This window comes from Oryza glaberrima, chromosome 12 (genome assembly GCF_000147395.1).
Source record: "Oryza glaberrima chromosome 12, OglaRS2, whole genome shotgun sequence".
NCBI classification, from domain to species: Eukaryota; Viridiplantae; Streptophyta; class Magnoliopsida; order Poales; family Poaceae; genus Oryza; species Oryza glaberrima.
The window spans coordinates 11,796,284-11,818,110 of record NC_068337.1 but is presented as its reverse complement, the minus strand read 5'-3'; the positions used below and the strand labels follow the sequence as shown (position 1 = coordinate 11,818,110).

At 43.1% G+C, this 21,827-nt stretch overlaps 1 protein-coding gene and 1 pseudogene across 1 annotated transcript; both read right to left on the bottom strand.

The window, feature by feature from the left end:
* Positions 1-7,609: 7,609 nt before the first annotated feature.
* On the bottom strand, positions 7,610-9,072 carry LOC127756592 (uncharacterized; annotated as a pseudogene).
* Positions 9,073-16,564: 7,492 nt separating this feature from the next.
* LOC127758077 (uncharacterized) lies at positions 16,565-17,696 on the bottom strand. Its single transcript, XM_052283706.1, has 3 exons — positions 17,556-17,696; positions 17,062-17,475; positions 16,565-16,954 (listed from the first exon to the last, which is right to left on the bottom strand). The coding sequence occupies exons 1-3, from the start codon at positions 17,694-17,696 to the stop codon at positions 16,904-16,906; spliced, it is 606 nt and encodes a 201-aa protein (XP_052139666.1). The 3' UTR covers positions 16,565-16,903.
* Between the last annotated feature and the right edge of the window lie 4,131 nt (positions 17,697-21,827).

Sequence of the window (21,827 nt, the reverse complement as noted above, 5' to 3'; positions counted from 1 at the left end):
TTGTCAGCCGTGATTTGGAATTCATATTGTCAATAATAATGCGATTGTTCACAATGCGCTTAATTATAGCAGTAGGAAGTATATATGCTCTGCATGCATGAAAGTGAAATGCTCCTGCATACTGCTTTCAGTTGCTTTGTCGACTGCCCTGGATTCATCTGTTTTATGCTTTCAGCTAGCTGTGCAAGATGATTACCATTTATCTTTTCTTTCTTCATATTAGTTGTTGTCTGATCGGTTGAGTGGTGACAGGCAAGTTAGCTCGTAGTAAATAAATAGTAATGTGTTGTTTGTTCAACTGTAGATAGTTTAGGAATGACGCTGAATATATTTTCAATTCATTTTTTGAAATCTCATATTAAATCTCAGCTCCCCATCATGTCCATGTGCATAATAGACATTTCTAAGAAAACTAACCAGCCAATTGAAGAAAACCTAACGGTGAGGTCATAAAAGTATAGAAGCAAAAATTTGGACGTACGTAACGGATTGATTGAGACTCGAGGGCATAGAAGGGATCATGATAATTTTGAGGAGTATACAATAATTTTTCTTTTATTTTTAAGGGATGCGTGTTGGCAAAACGAGAGTTTTTTCCAATTTTATTTTATACATTTTTATGGGGCATCGAAATTTCAGAGATTTTGGATCAAAATTATTTAGAATTTAAACAAATTTTGAATGAATATGAATAACTTTTTATCAATATAAACAAAATTAAAAAAATATTAAATTTCGAGCGAGAAAGGTGCGTGCCAAGAGGTCCGAAATTTCAATCCGTGAGCAAAACCAAATTATTCGGCAAGTGGGTAGCTAAAAATCCAACAAATCATACCCACGATTTTTGACATTACTATAACATCCCTCCCTCTAGGACTGTGTAGCCAGCCCATCCAACAGGAGGGCCTACTTACACATACCACTCCACCTACACTTCTGTTCTCGCTTCTTGTAAAAGGGTTAACCTGGGAGTGCATGGTTGGATGGACAAGTCCTTATAAGTTGGTTCCACCCTTACTAAACTAGCAAGGTGAAACTAAACATGCGCACACAGCTTACATGAGCCACACAAGCCAAATCCTAATTGGGCCAGGATGTCACAATTACGTCCAATTTAAAAAACTTATTTTATAAATAAAAACTAATTACATAAATGGACTTTTAGCTCATCATCATGCTCGATGGCTCTAAGCCATAATTTCATTGGCGCTGCCTTCTCAGATTCTGAGGTTACCAATTTTACCATGTCATATGAGATTTAGCACAAACATCTGTGCATACTCTACTTGATAGCATGGTGACGAGGGGATTCTACTCTCACCATGAGTTTCTAGGTTCAAATCAACAATCTTGCATACACTTGACTATTAGTCTATTACTAAGCTACTTCCTCATTTCTTAATAATAACTAACAATTTTGACTTTTCACATTTAAACATAGACCATTGCCTAGACGAACAGCTTATTCGACTAGAGATAGGTGATGGGCCGGATCCGTATATTATGCAAAAGATTAGGCTTTGCAAGTTGTGTTGTCTTGTACTCCAAGGCATATTCCATATGTTTTAGTCATATACACTTATCTAAATGTATAAGGAATGTTTACACCCAAATTTGGCACCTATGGACGAAATAGGGGAATATTGCTAAAGTTTGGAAAGTGACGGGTTTCCTTCACAAGGCCGGTCAGACCGTAGGTATGTGGGCGGTCTGACCGTGGCCTGAACTCCGGTCTGACAGCAGGTATGTGGCTGGTCAGACCGTCAGGGTCAGAGCCCAAGTCTGTTTTCGTCGGGTCTCGGGTTTCCTTTGGTTTCTATCCCGAGTTAGACGTGGAGGAGGGCCTGTAGAGGGTAAGACCAACCCCTATTTAAGGGACAATGCCGATTCAATTGTAACCCCCGAACACACAATCTACTTGAATCGTTTTTTCTTTTATCTTTACTTTTAGCCATATTTTTTACTTTACCCTAGTTTCAGTCCATCTTTGTTGATTTGCGCCATAAATCGTCTGCCGTCGCTACGAGAGTGCAACACCTCTTTGTAGGTTTGTCCTGAAAACCTTCCATTTGCCCATGAGACGCGTTGTTATCCTCATATAGATCTAAATTGGCCTAGAGGCTGATTTTGATCTCAAAATCAGCTTCGCTAGCCTGTTTAGCTGTTTTCTACAAAAAAACCATCTTGACTTGGCCTTTTGGCTAGATCGAGGTGGTTGGCGACTCCATATCACCACAAGGCGTTTAGGTGCTGCGATCGTATTTGTCGACTTGTCACAAAAAGTTGCCAACAAGGAAATTTATACTGTATTCGGTTGAGTTTTTCTCCTTGTAACCCACCCCCGAACCTATATAAGGAGGGCAGGGAGCCTCTCAAAGGATTAGCACAACTCGATCGTCAAATCAATACAACACCCAGCGGATACAATCCCCAAAACAAAAGCAGGGTATTACTTCTCATTGAACAGGCCTAAACATGTCTATATCTTGTCCCTTTACTCATCCACTTTAGATCTCATGTTCTACCCCCTTTTCTCATTGTCGATTTCTAGAATCGACAGTTGGCGCGCCAGATAGGGGTTGCGTTGAGTTTTCCGCCGACAAGTGCAATGTGATCAACTTCAGGAGCCGACGACTTCGTACTCCCCCTAGGACAAGCCAACCGGTTCGGTGACCTCGATTTCATTTCCGACTACTTCAGTAAGATCACTCTCCTCGAGTCGGATTCGATCCACTTCAGCATCGACCGACTTTTGTGGACTTCCCAACTGCGTAGTAATCTATCCTCAGATCACCATGCTACTTCCGTCACCCCTCGCTGTGATGTTCGGATCTAGACCAGTCTCCCTCCCCCTAGGTCCTGACCTATGCACAATTTCAACGAGTCCAAGATCGGATCTCGGGAGGTGAGCGTTATTATTCAACAATTGGATCCTACAGGACTACATAGATTATCATCAACGTCAGCTTCTCGGACGGCTATAGCAACTTCGACATCAAAAGCATCAACAACTCCGAGTTCACCAACAACTACTCTCCACTCTTCTTTGAAGTTTTCATGGTCGGGACCCCTGAAGACGAGCAGGCTCGTATTGCCAGGGAGCAGGAGGAGCACCGTGCAAAAGCCGAGAAGAATGCTCACGCGAAGAAGAACAGGAACATGCACGAAGGCAGCGCAATCTGATCAGAATTGGGTGTGTCGTAACAATAACATCATACAGACCTGCATAGATGACACCAATGTCTTCGCTACGCCTCAACAGGACGTCGTGGCAGCTGTCACATTACTCGACAATGACCCTGAGGACATGACTCCGACACTGAACAAACTAACACCATGATCATCGCCACGACAGTAGGAACCGGGGGCTCTCGCCGAGCGGAGGAATCTACTACTGAGATGCCAAGGACACCCGCTAGCAGTCATCTACTGTCAAACCATGGATCCAGGGATCGCTGAGTACCTGAGCACAGCAGAGGCCACACAATGTCAAGCCTACGTCACCGAGAGGATAAAGGCCGCCGTCAAGATCCATCATTCAGCAATCACGACCGCAACACTGATCGCCATCGCGAGCATTGCCACCACCATGACCGAGGTCATGACGACGGGCACAGAAGCCGAGTACCCCATGACCTGAGGATCACACTAAACCAGCGCCACCATGACCAAGAGAACCATGCATACCCTTGGAGGATTCCTTTCTCTTACCTCTGTCAGCTAAGGCATTTGAGGAGTTCCTCAATTTGGAGGTCGAGCTTTTAGAACTCCTACAAACCTCTAGTGGTGACAGATGGAATTTCATTTGGAATTTAGAAGTGTACTTGGCCCAAAGGATTTACAAGCTAAACTTCCTATCCTGTAGCTGCCAAGACCGATACAGGGTCCTAGATTTTCCAACTTTTCAGGGTAGGACAACATATCTATAGTTGAACATATCAACCAATTCTTGGCTCAATGCGGAGATATCTATAGGTGAACATATCAACCAATTCTTGGCTCAGTGCAGAGAAGTATCGGTCGAGGATGGTTTGAAAGTTAGATTATTTCCCTTATTATTATCTGGATCGGCTTTTACATGGTTTTCACCATTACCTTCAATTTCTATCAAGACATGGACCGATCTAGAAAACTAGTTTCATAAGTATTTCTTTGCTAGAATCAATGAGATGAAATTCACAAATTTAACATTGGTTAAGCAACGAGTAGATGAATCGGTTCCAGAATATATTCAAAGATTTCATGATGTTCGTAGCTGATGCTATAATTTGAGCTTAAGTGATAGGCGATTAGCAGAATTGGCATCTCAAGGTTTGCTAAGCTCTATGAAGGAAAGATTTTTCTCTCAAGAGTTCGAGAGTTTAGCTCATCTGATGCATAAAATATTGGCTCATGAAAGCTGATTACAAGAGGCAAAGGAGGAACAAATTTTGGAGTCATAAAGGCAGGAAGAATATAATTTTGAAGCATGAGTTGTCATACTCCAAAATTAGGAGGCATGTGTTAATACCAAAAATTGGTACATTTCTTAAGTGGATTCGGTTAAGGAAAGGAGCCGATTGGAAGATGGAAATTTACTAGATCATGCTGCATGCAAAGAGGAACCGTGAAGACCAATACCATGACATGACAAATTAATTCTATCTATTAATTAGGCATGATTTTGTAATTTTCATTTTCTCTTTAGGAAGTTTTATCTAATGTCTTACCAGGACTTGTATTTACCCGAGGGCATAAATATGTACACCTAGGATCTTTGAAAACTATCTCCACGGATCAATACAATTACTTTCAGCGCATCGGTGAGGAAGTAAGTTCCGCCAACTTCACTTTTAACTGCATGGCTAGAACTTTCTCGGTTAACTCCGGTATTATATCTAGGTTGACACAAGCGTTACCTATATGATATATTGATTCTATCTTGAACTGTGTTGCCGTTAGAGTCGTATCGGCTTAGTTAGGACTTTCTTGGTTATTTTCAATATTTTGACTAAGTTGATGTTTATCTAATCATATTGTTGTTTTAGATAGATCGATATATCCATCACATCTGTATAGATTTATCGACTAAATAGGTTCTTCTTATTATCTCCAATTTTATACTGTCTCGATTAGGCCTGTTCTCTTATACTGCTATTAATAAGTTAATTTATACTAAGCCGCTAAGTTTTTATGGAATGTTTCATTGGAATTCTAGCCGATGAGTTGTCTTCTTACGTTCTCTAAGTGTTGTATCGGCCTACACTCAAATTTATATACTCATTAATTAAATTTCTATTTATCAACTTCAATCTTATACTGTCTCGGTTATGTCCGATCTATCAAGATTATATTTAATAAAAAGCGGATTATTGATGATTATGCGTTGTTTATTTTTAGCCGATGAAAGCATAAATCTTATTGTTTATCGGATTATTTGAATCTACGTCAAGCCTACCGCCGATTGATCAAAACCCTATCGACATCTGCTGGCCTCGCTATATCATATCGGGTTTTTGGTTGATCGGCTCCTTGTTCATCAATCTATCTATCTTGTTAGTTGCCGGATCAAACTAACTAGTACGTCTTGAACCTGATTGACAGGACCTGCATTGGAGTTAATCAAATCTTCGAGGTTTTTGTGTGTCATGAGACTCACACTACAACAAAACATGTATTTAGAGACATCTTATTTGGGTCCTAGAGACCTTTTAAACCGTCCTTAGACGTATGTAGAGTCGTTTCTTAAAAGCGTCCCAGAAGCGTCTTTGTTGGCACTGTCTCAAAATTATAGAGACGCTTTGTAAAGCATGTTAAGCATATTTGAGACACCAGAATAGCATCTCTACATTCGTTGGGACGTTTTTATGGATGTGATCAATAACGTCTCTACAGCTATTAAAGCGTCTCATGATGCGTTGTTAAGAATAATTAATACATGTTATATATACATGACGTAATTTCACATCAATAGTACCAGATCTCATGCCGATAAGTATCAGAATCTGTTAACTGATAAGTATGAAAATCTGATATCTGCTCAGTATCATCTCGTCCAAATAGAATTATGTGGTATAGCAGCCCCCTAATTTTATTATGCATATATATATATTCGAACTGCTTCTATTATACAACCTACTGAATTTCTAAGAACTGCTCGTTCTTATTAGGAACCAGTGGCAATATCATTTCGTACATTTATTTGGACAAATAGATTTTTATATACAGGATTGGTACTAATGCTTTTATGGAGTGTGGTAAGGATGGGTTTTTCATCTGAGTTCTAGTGGATCTGTCGGCTCTAACATATTAAAATGTTGAGTTTGCGAGAGTAATAAGTGGTGATTGTGTTTGGTTAGTGCTTACCAACCATTCTTGTAACTTTTCCATATATATGCAAAGTTAGATGCTAAGATCCTGAAACTGCTAAAGATCAAAATCTTTCTGGCTTGCACAATAAGCTATATATATGCACACTCCATTTCATATTATAAGTTGTTTAACTTTTTTCTGAGTCAAACCTCTTTAAGTTTGGCCATGTTTGTAAAAAAATATAATAACTTTTTAATACAAAACAAACATATTATCAAAACATATTCAAGTTAAATTTAATGAAATTAATTTGATGTTGTAGGTGTTGCTAATTTTTTCTATAAAGTTGATCAAACCTAAAGGATTTTAACTAAGAAAAAAGTTAAACGTCTTATAATATACTCCGGATGGAGTATATATAATTCTTTTTTCCAGTCCCAGATTTTTTTTAGATAATGGAAAAACATTCCGGCCTTTACTTAAAGAGCTACAGCTAATTATTACAATCTAACACTCTAGAAGATGCCAGATATAATCCCGGCCCTGACCAGTGGGGATAGCTCAAATATTGAACCTGACTAACTTCTGCAACAAAGATGGCATTTCCTTCAGTTTCAGTGGTTATATAAGCAGCTGGTTGGTGCCATTGAGTAAGTTTTCTCCTTAGCATTTCGATTGGCCCCATATATTATCAATAACTAATATTAATAACGCACAAACTGCATTGCACCAATAATGGCTGCATCATATTGCATGTGCACTTATGATCAAATTTTTATTCGAGTGATTTGTTATTATTATATTATTATTTGGACTATACGCATGACATATGTAGAAACAATGTATTATGTGCATCTATATATAATAGATAACTTATGAGACAAATGACAGACTGACAGTGAGCTATGATGTGCATCTAGTAAAGGTTTGAGCCTGAAATACAACCACCAAAATAGATTTGTCTGCAGTCTTAGGGTTTTTGTTTGATGAGGAGCTTAAGATTCTGAGAAGTAGCTGGTTGGTACCTAACTTCTTTTGAGATACAAGCTGGGTTTTCTAATTTCTGACTTCTAGTTCATTTTCTGGATTCTTAGAACACCACAAGAACAATTCAATTACAAAGTAAGCTGTGCATACTCTCTCCGTCCCAAAATATAAGATATTTTAGAAGAATGTGACATATCCTAATACTATGAATCTCTATGTCCAGATTCGCAGTACTCACATCCCTCCAAAATCCACCTCTTCCGCGACGGAAGGAGCGAACACACGGCGTCTTAGCATGCTCGCAAAATCGTTCTCGTCCTCGTCTTCATCATCATTGGGCTCGAACGGATCCTTGGACAGGTCAGGATGGGTGGATGAGGCGGCGGTGGCGCCATGACGGGCCAAGATGCCGGTCGCGGAGGAGGAGGAGGTGGAGTCACACACAGCGGTGGATTGCCATTGCCGTCCTTTTCTCCTCCTCCTTGTATTGCGGTGGAGTACTTTGGCGAGCTCGACGTCTTCATCGTCGTTGGTGGGCAGAACAAATAGCTGGGAAGGGAGAACGCCGTCCAATGGTGTATTGCCCAGATATCTCATAAGCTCGTCCATGTCAATGCCGATGTTAGCCGGATCGAGTTCTGGACTATTGGAAGCTGCCAGTGAAAGCCCTTGCTCTGGCGTCGCAGGGACAGGGACAGACGGCTGAGGCGTGTGGTGTCCGCCGGTCACCGAGGCAGCTGCTGGCGGCGGCTCGAACGGATCCAGCGGCGCTGACTCGAACGGATCCGTCGGATAGGTCTGGATGGGTGGATGACGCGGCGGTGGTGCCACGACGCGTGGCGCACATCGCGGCGCCGCCACGCAGCTCTGGCGCACCACAGGGAATGCCGAGACATCGCCTCTCATCTTCTTGGCGCACGGCGGCGCGGCGACCGGCGCGGGCCTCTTCAGGGGCGGCGCGTCCTGCGTGATCACCGGAACAAGTGGTGGCGGCGGCGGCGGCGCTTGCTGCGTGACCACGGGCACTTGTCGTGGCGGCGCTGGTGCTGCAGGAACCGGCAGCGGCGCGGGTTCTTGAGGCTGCAGGACAGCTGATTCTTGGTGCGCCACCGAATCAGGAGCAGCCCTAGGGGAGACGTAAATCCGGCAGACGACGGGCTCGACAACATCACCGGATTCTTGCCCGCAGAGGTGATACTCCTCCATCAACCAATCCGTGTTCTTGCCATCTTTCTTGAAGCGGAAGTTCTTGACCTCGCCGATCTTGATCCCCTCCCTGTTCTTGAGATCCTTGCTGGACTGAGAGACCCAGGTGCCACCCCCGGCGGAGCGGGAGAACTTCCCTTTCATCCGCCTGCAACCAGTGAAGAAGAACCTGTGGCCATTGGAGCTCCTGGCCACGGGCGCGTACTTGCCGGCGAGGTCCCTGGGCTCGTCGGCGCCGTAGACGTCGGCGCTGTGGATGCACCCCTCGGTGTCCTTGGGCTGCTGGCCGGCGACGAGGCATGGCAGGTAGTAGGTGACGACATGCTCCGGCGACGGGTTGAAGCGAAACCCTAGCTCGAGGAGGAAATCGAGCTTGCCTTTCTCCATGTTGGATCGAAAGGGATGGTTTGCGCGCGTGGTGGAATTGCGAAGGGAGGAAGCGAAGCGAGGGAGGGACGGCCATTGCTCTGCTTTTAATGGCGGCGGGAGAAGAAGATTTGCTTGGATATTGGAGATCGACGGAATCCGATTCGGAAATTGATGCGGACTCCGACTGCGCGTCGCATAAGCGTTCCCGCCACAACGCATCGCTCGCGCGCTCTTTTTCTTGTTTTATGTACTGCAGGTTGCTGCCATTGCCGACCATGTGCACAGTGAGCAGGTAGTGGTCTTGCTTGGCCAGCTCGCACGCATGGTCGGCGTTGAAGTAGACGAAGGGGAAACGGGACACGCGCCGGTGGCCATGGTGCGTCGCGGTGGTGGAGGTCGTACGGCAGCGGGGCAGGGGAGGCATCACGAACCGTGTCGGGGAGTGCGGCGCGTGTTGAGTTGTGATCCAAATTCATTTGCACTTAATAAAGGCCAGCTTCTGCCGTAGGGTTCCACTATATATATACCTCTTGTAAGCCGCCGTGCGGTGATGTAACCTCACCTCAGATATAGTGAAGATATTTTGCTGGCTGGCGCCCGTGGTTTTTTTCTCTCCTATTTTGGGAGGGTTTTCCACGTTAAATCTCGTGTCTTTTGTGATTGATCTATTGTTTTTTATCGTTTTGTTCGTCTATCGTTTCCTAACAGCGCGGCGTGCCGCAGCAGTATGGGGAGCACCGCCGGCTCGTCGCCGAAGCAGGGGATCCTCTGGCCGCCGCCGCCGCCACCACCATGGGGGAGCCAGAAGGAGTAGTCCTCGCTGATGGCGCTGACAACGCGCGATGTCACGTAGCCGGCCGGCAGCCAACAGCAGCTATGGAGGCGCACCAATGGGCGCACACCTGATGAATGTGGAGCACGTCCGCGTCGGAGGTCATGCGGCCGGAAACCTCACCGAGCAGCTCTGCAGGATTTGGAGTTGGAGAAGGAACAGAGGTGCTAACCGGAGTAGGAGTTGACGGAGGTGGTGGTGTTAAACAGAAATCACGACGGAGTGGCATGGGTCAAATTTTACAAAATTTCTATGGCACGCACCCGATATTGAGAATAGTAGTAGCATTTTTTTAAATTGGTAAATTTACAGTGGCATGGATCTAATTAACCCAATATTTTTCTAAGAAATTGTGAGTGCGTTAGGATTGAAAACGGCATCTTACCAATGCACCACACATCACTGTTTACCAATGCACTATCAAGTGCATCTCCATACAGCTAGTTTTATCATATGGTATACTAAAAGTCCATGAAACTTTCTAGAAACGTTCCTAAGCCGCCACGTGGGAATCCTACAAACACTCCTAAAACACCACGTGTCATTTTAATAAACAACTAGACCCACATTTTTAATTACTATTAAATGTGTTTTTCCACCTCCCTCTCATATCTCCACGGGCCCATATCCAAGAGTCCCCGCACGTACGCACAAACGTACGTAAGGAAACTACCTACACACTATCTGCTAAAGGAAAACAAATAGAAAACAATTCATTGGAAAAAATAAAAAGAAAAGAAATTATGTATGCAAATTTGCACCCACGGTTGGAAAAGAAGCGATCATTCCTTACCTCTTTATTTTCTTCAGTTGTTAACTATTTATAATTTTATAAAGTATATAACGTATCTTATCCTAAAAAATATAACATCCATATTACCTATATTTTAATTAAAAAAGTTATCATATGGAACTATAGTCTTAATAATTACTTTCTTTGTGTTTTAATAACCGACAACTAAATAAGCTCCTAAGCCACTTTCTTTGTGTTTTAATAACCGACAACTAAATAAACTCCTAAGCCGTCAAGTAACACTCCAATAAATTAGACAAAATCATATAAATTGTGAAGAAAAAAAATAAAAAAACCATTGATTTCCATTTAAATGTGGTCGACCAATTATTTTCTACTATTACATTTATCTTAGCAATATTTATGTATGTACATATGTATTGCTTATAGATACCTGGATGATCATAATTATAGATCATTAAACTTCCTACAAATGCTCCTAACCCACCACGTGACATCCTATAAACACTTTCGAGTCGTCACGTGGCACTCTAATAAAATAGAGAAATTCCATCGTCGATTTTCATTTAAATCAATGAACCCATTATTTTAAATCGTGAGATCTATCTTAAGAAAAAATCTTCATCTGTTCATGCCTCTGTGCTGTGTTCTCACGCATGTACCTAACCTACCCTTCCTTCATTCCTTTCTATTTTATTTGCATGATAACTAAAATTATTATTTTTTTTCATTATGGGCCTAAAATTATCCATAGATAGACATCAACCTTCTAGATCGAGCAAGCTCTTCCTCTGTACTCTCTTTATAGTACACTAAACATCATACAAATATTTCTAAATAACTACCTGGCACTCTTAAATTAGAGAAAATCCAAAAGAAAATATTTCGACCATTGATTTCTACTTAAATTGGATTTAGGTTGTTAGATATATCTTTTTTAAAAAAAAATCATTCGAACCTCACTCTGCACCCCTTTGTGATGTCATGACAAATTATTTCATTAATTAAAGAAAAAAGTATAATATGATAACGTTATATCCACAATGCAAAAATCTTCTACAAACACATTTGTACATTTTTTTATTATTATTGTAAATTTAGTAGAGGGGAGATAATATAGTTGCACAAACACATGACTTTATATAAACATCTATTAAACTTTCTATAAACGCTTCTAAACCATCATGTGGCATCCAGTATACATTCCTAAGACATCTCATGATGCTCTAATAAATTAAAAATTTATATAAATTACGATATAAGGAAAAACATCTCATCCTTGATTTTCACTTGAATTGATGATCCGTTATTTTAGGCTATTGGATTTACCTCATTGAAAGAGAACAGCCAGGACCTCCACCGTTAGATTAGATTGATATAATTAACCAGAACCTCAAAACTAAAAGAAAACGAAAAAAATTCTACGATGCACCTGTGGCGGTTGCAGGGGATCGCCGTCACCATGTCAAGTTTCTCTGATGAGCTATAACTTTATATTGTACACAACACAACTTCAACTTTATGAAGATGGATTTATCCCATTCATATTGTGCTGTGCTAAATTGTTCATTGCCTAGAACAAATCAACGGTTAATATATACTGGAGCATTTATATGTTTTTTTATAAACATAGATTTAGAAGAGTAAAAAATAATTTTTTGAAAAAAAATAATATACATAAACATTCGTCACAACATTTCAATCACCACTAAATAAGGTGCCCATGCATCCACGCGGGCAACCTTCCTAGTTTACAAGAATGTATTTAATAATTGTGTGCTAATGTTTTTGGAGATGGGATTTTCTCAACTGAAGCTGAGATCATGTTTCGAATGTTCAAGTACTTGACCCAGTCACTAGGGATAATACTCGTTATGTCCGGGTAGAGTTTGTTCCGTTTCTACTTCATTTTTCCCGATCGATTGCATAGAATGGGGAAGAGTACTGCAGAAAAGACGATTGTTTTCAATTGCGATGGAATACTGTAAATTTATTTACATGATGTTGGGGCAGGAAACTAATATTGGATAACCCACAACATTATTTGGAAGCGGGACAAAAGCCGGTGCCTCTAGAGGAATGGATTCGGCTGATGCTGTGATACCCAGACTATAAATTTAAAAGGGAAAGAAGAAAACTGAAATATATGTCTCATAAGCACTAAACTCTATGGTCCGGTATTTTCGTTTCTGTAACTTTAAAATGACCAGTGCATGCTGCAGTAACATGCACTGCTATTTTTATGCTTTACTTTGAATATGGTGTCTATGCTGTTCCTATCCTGGATCATAAATTAAGGTTAATGCTGATTTGATGCTCGTCTGAGATTACAATAATAATACTACCCTAAGCATTGCATGAAAATACATTTAGCACCTTAAACTTTATAGTCAGTACCTCTACCATTGTCAGAGTGTTATTGTTGCGAAGTTGTTTTGTTTCCTTTAGGTTTCATTTCAGTAACTTCGTTCAGTTTAGATGCACTAGCCGTTGTCATTTTTGTGCATGTTCAGAGCCTGCTGAAGATAGTCCGATGTATTGGAAATTCAGTTAGTGGACAAGGGATGGCATTGTCAAATCTGAGGCCGGTGATTTCGTTTTGGCTGTTGTTATGCATGTAACAGACTCCAGTTAGTAGGTGAATAAAAGGAGAAGAATAAAAATGCTGCAAGAAGTTAATGTAGTGCCAAAACTCTGTTTCCTCTGCTCGCTGAAAAAATTCTTTTGTTTACTGTAGCGCGTCCGAAACACTTTCAGTTCGCAGCGATTCAGTGAGCGAGAGGAGAGGAATTTCCTGACATTTGATCATAGATACATGGGCAGAGAGATATGATTTTGTTCCAGAGCAGAAAAATGGGAAAGTGCTTATGATGATGTTTTCATGGTATCAGAAACAAAAGTGGTAGCTGTAATATCGGTTGATAAGGAATGTATATTCTGAAAAAAGTTGGAAGTTTAGAGAAAGTTGGAAGTTTGAAAAAAAAGTTGGAAGTTTATGTGTGTAGGAAAGTTTTGGATGTAATATGATGTTATGGAAAGTTAGAAGTTGGAGGTAGTTAGGGGTGAACTAAACACGGCCATAGTGTGAAACTTCCTAAGGCTGCGTTTGGCAGCTTGAGCTCCCAACCACACCACCTTCGTTTTCCACACGTATGCTTTTCAAGAATGTTACTTTAAAAAATCATATTAATCTATTTTTTAGAAAAAAATTAGTTAATATTTAATTAATTATATGCTAATGAACCACTTCATTTTACGTGTTTGGAGGGAGAGTTGCCGAACACAAGCTTAAGGATGCTAGCCTGCTGCCTGCGCCTGCTATTTGAAGATAGAAGTAGAAATTTTACCTAGGGGAGTCACATCTCTGTTTTGTCATTTAGCTAATTGACCATTTTGTATTTCATTCATGTAACTTGCCCAAAGGGTGATAGTTAAGTCACCTTTGCAGTGGGGACATAAACCCATTTCTTTTTTGCAGTGTGGGAAAAAGCTTCGTGAAGCAGGAAAAGGATCGAGGGAAGGGGGAGGAATGGGGGGCATGGGGCGTTGAATCCAGCAGAATCGAGAAACAGGGTAGTAGGATCTAGTGATGTGCTGCCTGCCAGACGAAATCTGATCACTAGCTTGGCTTCAATTTTCGGTGAGGAAACATTTTACAAAAAAAGTTAAAAATTTTTGACATGATAGATCAGTATGAGATAACTACATCATTGTATAAACATGTGAATTCAAATTCAACCTATACAATACTATTTACAGATATATTTTTTATTTTTTTACTTGTACAAGTTAAATTTGAATTTGTATGTTTATAGGTCACACATTGATTTATGTTGTTAATTTTTTTTCAATTTTGTACTGACTTTTCAAGCGTCCCGCACAAAACGAGAGGACATTCCCTCGGGAGATAAAAAAACACCTTTTTAGTTTACCGTTTACTATGTTGTTAGTTTATAGTTAAATGAAACAACCCAAAAAGAATTATAGGTAAAATTATTATGATTGTACTATGACTCTATTAGTGCTTTTAAGGACAAGACTAGAAAATTGACTACGATAAAAGGAACTCTAAAATTAATTCATTAAGTATCAATTGATTTTGGTTGTATCTAGCGGTGTTATCTTTTTCTCCTATGCTTATAGTTATCAGGCAAAATTTAATTTTAACTTTAAATTTAGAATTGATTTTGGATTTTTTTTATCGTAGTTTATTTTTCAGCTTTTGTTTTTAGATCGTTAAGAACATATATGTAAAAGTTTTATTTACATATTAATTTTTATTTGCAAATATACAATTTCGTTTTTTTCTCTTATGAGCCAAATGATGGGACTGTAGGTGATGTTGCTCATGGAAATTTAACTGGTTAGGTTGTGTTTAGATCCAAAGTTTAGATCTAAACTTCAGTCCTTTTTCATCACATCAACCTGTCATACACACACAATTTTTCAGTCACATCATCTCCAATTTTAATTAAAATTCAAACTTTGCGCTGAACTAAACACAGCCTTAATGGGGAATGGGGTTTTATGTCGTGACTGAGATCATTTCATTTAAAGGATTGCAGCGAGTACCAAGAGCTCTGACAGATCTTGGAAAGAAAATCTGTACGCTGTGACTCGAGTGGAAGAAAACTACTAGTAAAAGAATGGTGGTGTGACATCCTCTTCTGTTTTTTTTTTTGTCTTGGTAACATGTGTGACATCCTTGAAAAGAGTCAAACACGTCACATTATCATTCAAAGTGTGGCAGGAGAGACCAGTTTGATAACAACATGATGCGTGCATGAAACGCGGAGGGCCACCTTCCCAAGAAACCAAACCAAGCATGCGCCTTCCAATTCCATGAGCACTTAGCAGTGAGGAACATCAGGCTTTTTTTTTAAGGATTTCATCTGGCGTCAAATCGTACTCTATCAATGCAAACTAAGATTATTATTAACCAAGCATGAGCATGTGAAGGTTCTTTAGGCCATTCACAGTGCAAGCTATGGGGCCTGTACCCTGGCCTCAAAAGTTGTCTCACAGACACCCATCCCACAGTGCAAGCACGTTTAGTTGTGTTGTTTAATTGGATGAATATAGTATAGGAGGAAACTGACATCAAAGTGGGCGTGATCTCAGGCTCGCGGATACGAGTTGTTGGGGAAATAATTTCCCCACCTACCCTCGACTCGTCTTCTCCTCACTCTCCCCTCCATCGCTTTCTCCTCCTCCCGGTCGCCCTTCCCGTTGCCTCCTCCCCATCCGGCGGCGCCGGCTCCACTCCTCCTCCTCGTCCGGCGTTGGCTCCACTCCTCGCTGCGCCGCACCGCTTCTCCTCGCCTCGCCGTGCCTCCACTAGCCTCGCGTCTTGTGCGGCGGCGCGGACCCCTTGATTCGGCCACCACCACTGGCCTCGCCGCCGCCCGCCACGGAGATGGACAATAGGCGGGTGCGCGGACTCGGGAGCGGTGGGGGCGGCGGGAGTGGACGGCCTGTTTTGATGTGGTTCTTGTTTTCTCTCTGTTTGTTTTGCTTTTGGTGTGGTTCTTGTTTCCCTAATCGAGAGCCTCACCCCCTCAAGAAGCTCATGGAGGTAAGGAGAAATCAAAGGCCAAAGAAAGAAAGGAGCTGTTTTTGTGTGATTTGATTCCTCTTTGCTGCAGGGAAGAAGGAGGAGGAGCAAAAGCAAGCCATGGAGGAGCCGGCGGCGGTCGGGAGGGCGCGGCCGAGGAGGTAGGAGGCAGCGCAGAGCGCCACGACGGCGGCCATGGCAGGGAGCGGGATGATTTTTTTTTATCAGTGATGATTTTTCTTCTTTTTCTTTTTCATCTTGTTGAATCCGATCTGTGGTAAATGTTGAATTCGATCTGTGATGACTTTAATTTCTTGCGCGGCTTCCGCTTCTCCAGCCTTCTCTTCTTCCTGGTCTTCTCCGCCACAACACTTCTCGAGGGCGAATCGGGGATTTCTTCCGGGGGAATCGGCGCGAGGGCACAGGGCAGCAAAGAAACGCTGCCCACAGCGCGCGTGCCTCTGCGTCGCTCCTCTGCCCCACGCCTCGGTTTCTTGCCGCGCGTGGTTTCGCGAGAGAAGGAACCGCGTGCCTCAGTTAGGGGGCGAGGTGCTCTGGTTGGGCGCGTGCTCTCGCTCCACGTACGCACAAATCGACGTGGAGGGGCGTAGCACCAGTCCAGCTCACAGCGCTGTTACCGGCCTCACAGATACAGGTCAATATGACAGTTACACAATCCAACAACTACTAGTAGTAGTAAATTACAGTGCAGTTGTAGTACTAGTACTTGATGATCAGAAACTAGCTATGAAATCAACCAAAAAACAACGCAAAGATAAACTTAAATAAGTTAACTACTACTACTCCTAGATACGACTCCTATGTAGATATCAAGATTAGAAAAAAATTGGAAAAAAAAAATACACTGTGAATTAGACTTTAGTTTGTTTAGGTGATGGCGTGATGCAGTTCAGCAGCTGAGGCCCAAGCAGCCCATCCACATGCTCCTGCCTGCCTTCTTCTGCATGCAGCGAATTACACAAGACAGCAAAGTATCATTTACTATCAATTAATTGCTAAAAAGCAAAGTAGAAATGGCAATCGAGTAGCATCTGCATAAGTAAGTACCCTTCGAATCGGCTCGCCGGGCAGGAAGTCCGGCGGGGGCACCTGGTACAGGTCGGCATCGACTGCCGGCGGCCGCCGCACCACCGCCACCTTCGCTGTGGCGGCGGCCTGCTGCAGCTTGGCAGGCGTGTTCGACGCCGCCGTCGCAGCCCCGGAGTCCGACGACGACGTCCTCGCCGGTCTCCGCTTGTTGCCTCCGCCGACGGGCTTCTGGCGATTATCCGCCGCCCTCCTCCTGGCCTTCTTGGGCGCCGGCTTGCGCGGGGCCGGCGAGTACCTGAACCAGACGTCGCTGCTGGCCTCCTGGTCGTCCGGCGCCCCGCCGGCTGCCGCCGCCGACGGCAGCTCGTCCCCGCCGTGGTAGTAGTTCCACTCCCCGAACGCCGGCACCCGCCGCGGCCGCCGCCTCGCCGTCTGCACGTACCCAGATGATGTACATATTGGATCATTGCACGATCGATAGGCTAAAACATGCATTAGACATCATCACTTACATCCATTTTGGTGGCTGCTGCCTGGGATGGGAGACAGACAGAATGCAGTGAGAAGAAGAAGAAGAAGAGATCGAAGAGTGCTCTCCTCTGACTGAGATGCCACTGGCTGTGTGGACTGGACAAGAGACGATGGATGTGCATGTATTTATAGCATCAGGAAACACAACCTGTGATCGATCGATCGAGCAGGAGAACGAAAAAGTAAAGCTAGGATAGGGAAGGTAGTAGTACTACTCTTCCAGTAGTAGTACTAGTATCACTGTGTTGGGATGGAGATCGATCAAAGGAATGGTAGTACTAGTGGCTAGGGGAAGCTAGCTAGGTGTGGCCAGGTGGGTGTGGGGGACAGAGGCGCCGACTGCAAGAGGAATTGAATTTTGTTTGACGTTGCGCTGTGTGCAGTAGTAGCATGCATGTGGTGGTGGGCAGGGCAGAATGGTGGGGTTTTTGGCATTGGCAATTTGTTGGCATGGACGGACGCAGTACCAGTTTGGCAATGCAAACTCACCCGATGGAACTCGAAACACACGACAGCCGCCTGGATATATATGTATGCATGCAGATGCCATGCCTGATGCATGTTTGTGTGTAGTCAAAGAAACACGAAAGGTCATGTTGACTTGTCTTCACGAGAGGAAGTAGAGAACACTTTGGTTTGGGATCAGGCGACTATACTCGCGTATGGTCCAACCGGGTATGACATGCAGCTGGAGACAATCGCAAGAAAAATCGTGATGTGCCATGGAAAATACTACTAGCCTCTGCCACTGCACAGTGAATTTTTTTTTTTGAACGAAAGCACAGTGAATATTGTTAATATACGAATATGTGTTTGGGAGTTTGGTGTGAAACTAGCTTGCCTGTGGCGCTTCCCTACATAGTAGAATATATTCTATAAGTCTCATAAACAATTAAGCAATGAAATTCATACTATCATTGGCTACAACTAAATAATGTATAATTACTAATGAATCGTTCTTTATAAAAACAATCTTAATAGATTGGATCGAACCTGTGACATATATGATTGAAATTAACAAAGAAAGATTTAACTAGTAAATGCACAAGTTTGAGCATGAGCTGATATAACACTTAAAAATTATATCAAGATAACTCATCGGCTAGAATTCCAATGAAACATTGCATAGAACCCATCAATGAAATTTACTTAATTAACTATAATCTAATAGACTAGAGCGAATCGAGACAATATGAGATCAATAGCATCAAATCTAATCATAGCGATAGATTCTATACAAAATTATGATATATCGAATCAAGCTATGACAACGATGCAATCAAAGAAAGAGCCGATATCAGATAGGCATGCAACGATTGCAGCAACTTAGTTAGAATATTGGACCGAACCTAGAAAGTCCAAACTAATCCGAGACAATCGAAGTTGGCAGAACTTTTTTCCTCACCGGAGATCCAATCGATGCAAACCCGCTCGAAAACTAAGAACTCACCGAAAGTAAAAGGTGGCGATATACCGAAAGTGGTATTGATCGTTGATGATGATTACAAAAAACTCGGTGTACATATTTATACCCTGAGGTTTGCACATGTCCATATCAAACACGTGATAAGATTCCTTAACAAGTAAAGGAAAATAACTAATACTGCCTATTTAAGTGATGATACACATATATAATGTTTTTGCAAGAAGCACATCGTTTTAAAAACGTGCTAACGGAAACCATGGTAAAATTTGCAATGTAAGTTGCATTATGATGTGGCTCAACTTTTCATGTCAGTACCTCACATTTCCTATTTTTAGTCATCATTTTTCAAAATTTATATAGAAGTCCAAAATTTTACATAAAACACCTAAAATCTAGAAAGAAATATAAATCCCTCCTTCTATCCCCTCCACAAGTCCACCTGATGTGCTGATCCCTTATACCCTCTAGCTCCGGCGGACTGCTCCTCCACCCGCCACAGGCGCGCCGTCCTTCCCCCAATACTTGCGGTTGCTCTCGAGCCTGCCACTAGTGAACCACCCTCCTTCCATATCCCAACCGACGCCCTATACTTTCCTCCTCCACAAATCGGCACGCCCATGAACTTGGCGTTGTGGAGCGGGGGCATGACGAGCTCCCTCTCCTCCCTCCCTGGTAGGAGCAGAAATGGCCATGGGGTAGCTAGGGCTTAAGACCTAAGCCTAGCTCCATAATTACCATTATAATCTTAAAAAGTGCATATAATTTATGAATTGAGCTCCCATTAGCTCAATGCTACGTGTAGCTCTTCCCTTATCTCACTTTTTGCAGGACCACAACCATGCCTCTGAGGTGGCATTCAGCCCTGACCATCCATGTCAAAGATTCATCGCCACGCATGCGTCTGGCATTCCCAACTGAAGACGGTGGAGCCAAACTAAGCTATGTGTTCTTCATTAGAATTTGGCGAGCGTGGGGCGAGGCGCAGGGTGAGTGATGTGTTGGGAGAGGGTATGCAAGGGGGCGGCGATCGCCGGCGAGGCCACCACCCTGAAGCGGTGACGCTCGCCAGATCTTATGAATATGAGCCCAGATATGGTGAGCTCGACAGGGCGGCAGCGGTGGCCTGGGGGGAAATTGGAAGATGGTAGCGGTGAAGGAAGAGGAGGCGCTTGATCTGGCGCCTAACTTCGTTGTTGTCTCTGTTCTGCGCTGCCGAGCTCGTCATCATCCCCGCTCATGCACCGCCGACCTGTCCAAGGGATGAAGACCGCCAATCATCGGAGGAGGGGAGGGGTGGTGCACTGGCAGTGAGTGGATAGAGAGTGGGGTTCACCGCCATACTCTGTTGTGGGATGCTAGGAGCGATTTTTGAGCTAAGGGAGAGGATAAGGGAGAGTGGGAGGGGGGTTTACATTTTTTTCTAGATATATTTTAGGGTGTTAGGTGTAAATTTTGGACCTCCACACAAATTGAAAAGAAAAATGTGAACTGAAACAAAAGGTGTTAGGGGCAGAAATATAAAATTAAAGCCATTCTTAGAGCCACTTGCACTATGAAGATCCCAGAGTATGGACCCATAGCCCTAGATTACACTTCTACAAAACAACAAAACAGTGCCAGTTTAACTACATCTGGGATTGATATTAGTTTCCCACCCCTCAAACCCACATCCTATCGATTAATGCCAGATTTTTTAAAAAACCCGGCACCGATGTGCCACATATCAGTACTGGATCATTAAAAAAATTAGTGCTGATGTTATCAATGTCGGTCTTCTAAATGCCCAGCACTGATGTGCTACACATCAGTGTCGGGGTTGTAAAAGTCCTGTTAGTGATAAAGCTGAGTCGAGCCATCATAGAGCTGAGCCATCCTAGCCAGATCTTTCTAGATCTCTCTTTCATATAGCCAAATCTTTCTTGATCTCTCTCTTATCTCCTCTCACTCTCTCACTCCCTCTACTTGTCACGACCGCTAGCGTGTTCCTGCTTGTCACCACCGCCACCGCACCTGCTCTTACTCTTTCCATCCACTGTAGTGCGCTGCCCTCCCCATCCATTGTGGTGTGCCTCCCTTCCCATCTTCCTCTCTACCGCGGCTTGAGGGGGATGCTAGCGAGAGAGGAGAAAGCTGTAACATCCTAGCCCAATTAGAATTAGGCCTGTGTAGCCCATGAGAGTTGTGTGCACATGTTTACTAACGCTTTACTAGTATAGCAAGGGTGGGACCAACTTATGAGGCCTCTTCCCTCCAACTATACCACTCCCGGGTTAACCCTTTTACACTAAATGATGATGAAAGTGTAAGTGGGGTGGTGTGTGTAAGTGGGCAAGCTCGACAGATGGGCTGGGTTACGCGGCTCTAGAGGGAGGGTCGTTACAAAGCAGTCCAAGGCATCCTGCTCTGGGTCTAGATGTGGGCCCACTATTGGTAGACGGTGCGGAGCCAGCAACTCGAGGGTGACGATGGTGGTGGTGAGTCTACTTATGTAAATGTTGAATATATGTGTAGTACTTGGATCCGTTGTGAGTTCAGGGATTGATTGTGATGAGGACATCCTCCACTATTACTCGCTGGCAAAGATGCAACAAGGGGCCAAGTGGTCCAGTTGTAGTCGAGCGGTGACCGTGTGAGCCTCTGAATAATCCCACCTTGCTTAGCTTGGGAGGAGGAAGCCACCTTAAAAAAGAGAGCCACCCTTTCCCTATTGGACTAGTCTTTTTAGGAGATTGGGCCTTTCCCCGAGTGGGTGTGCCTAATAACTGTTGGGATTTGGGCAACCTTAATTTGTTGGGCCTCGGCCAACCCCACATGGGCCGGATGTATC

What these genes read in the sequence shown, in the direction of transcription:
- LOC127758077 (XM_052283706.1), bottom strand. Translation starts at nt 17,696, where the DNA reads ATGCACATCCATCGTCTCTTGTCCAGTCCACACAGCCAGTGGCATCTC. An exon ending in CAGCAGCCACCAAAATGGAT is followed by an intron (nt 17,476 to 17,555) that starts GTAAGTGATGAT and finishes GGGTACGTGCAG; the next exon opens with ACGGCGAGGCGGCGGCCGCG. An exon ending in CCGGCGAGCCGATTCGAAGG is followed by an intron (nt 16,955 to 17,061) that starts GTACTTACTTAT and finishes CGCTGCATGCAG; the next exon opens with AAGAAGGCAGGCAGGAGCAT.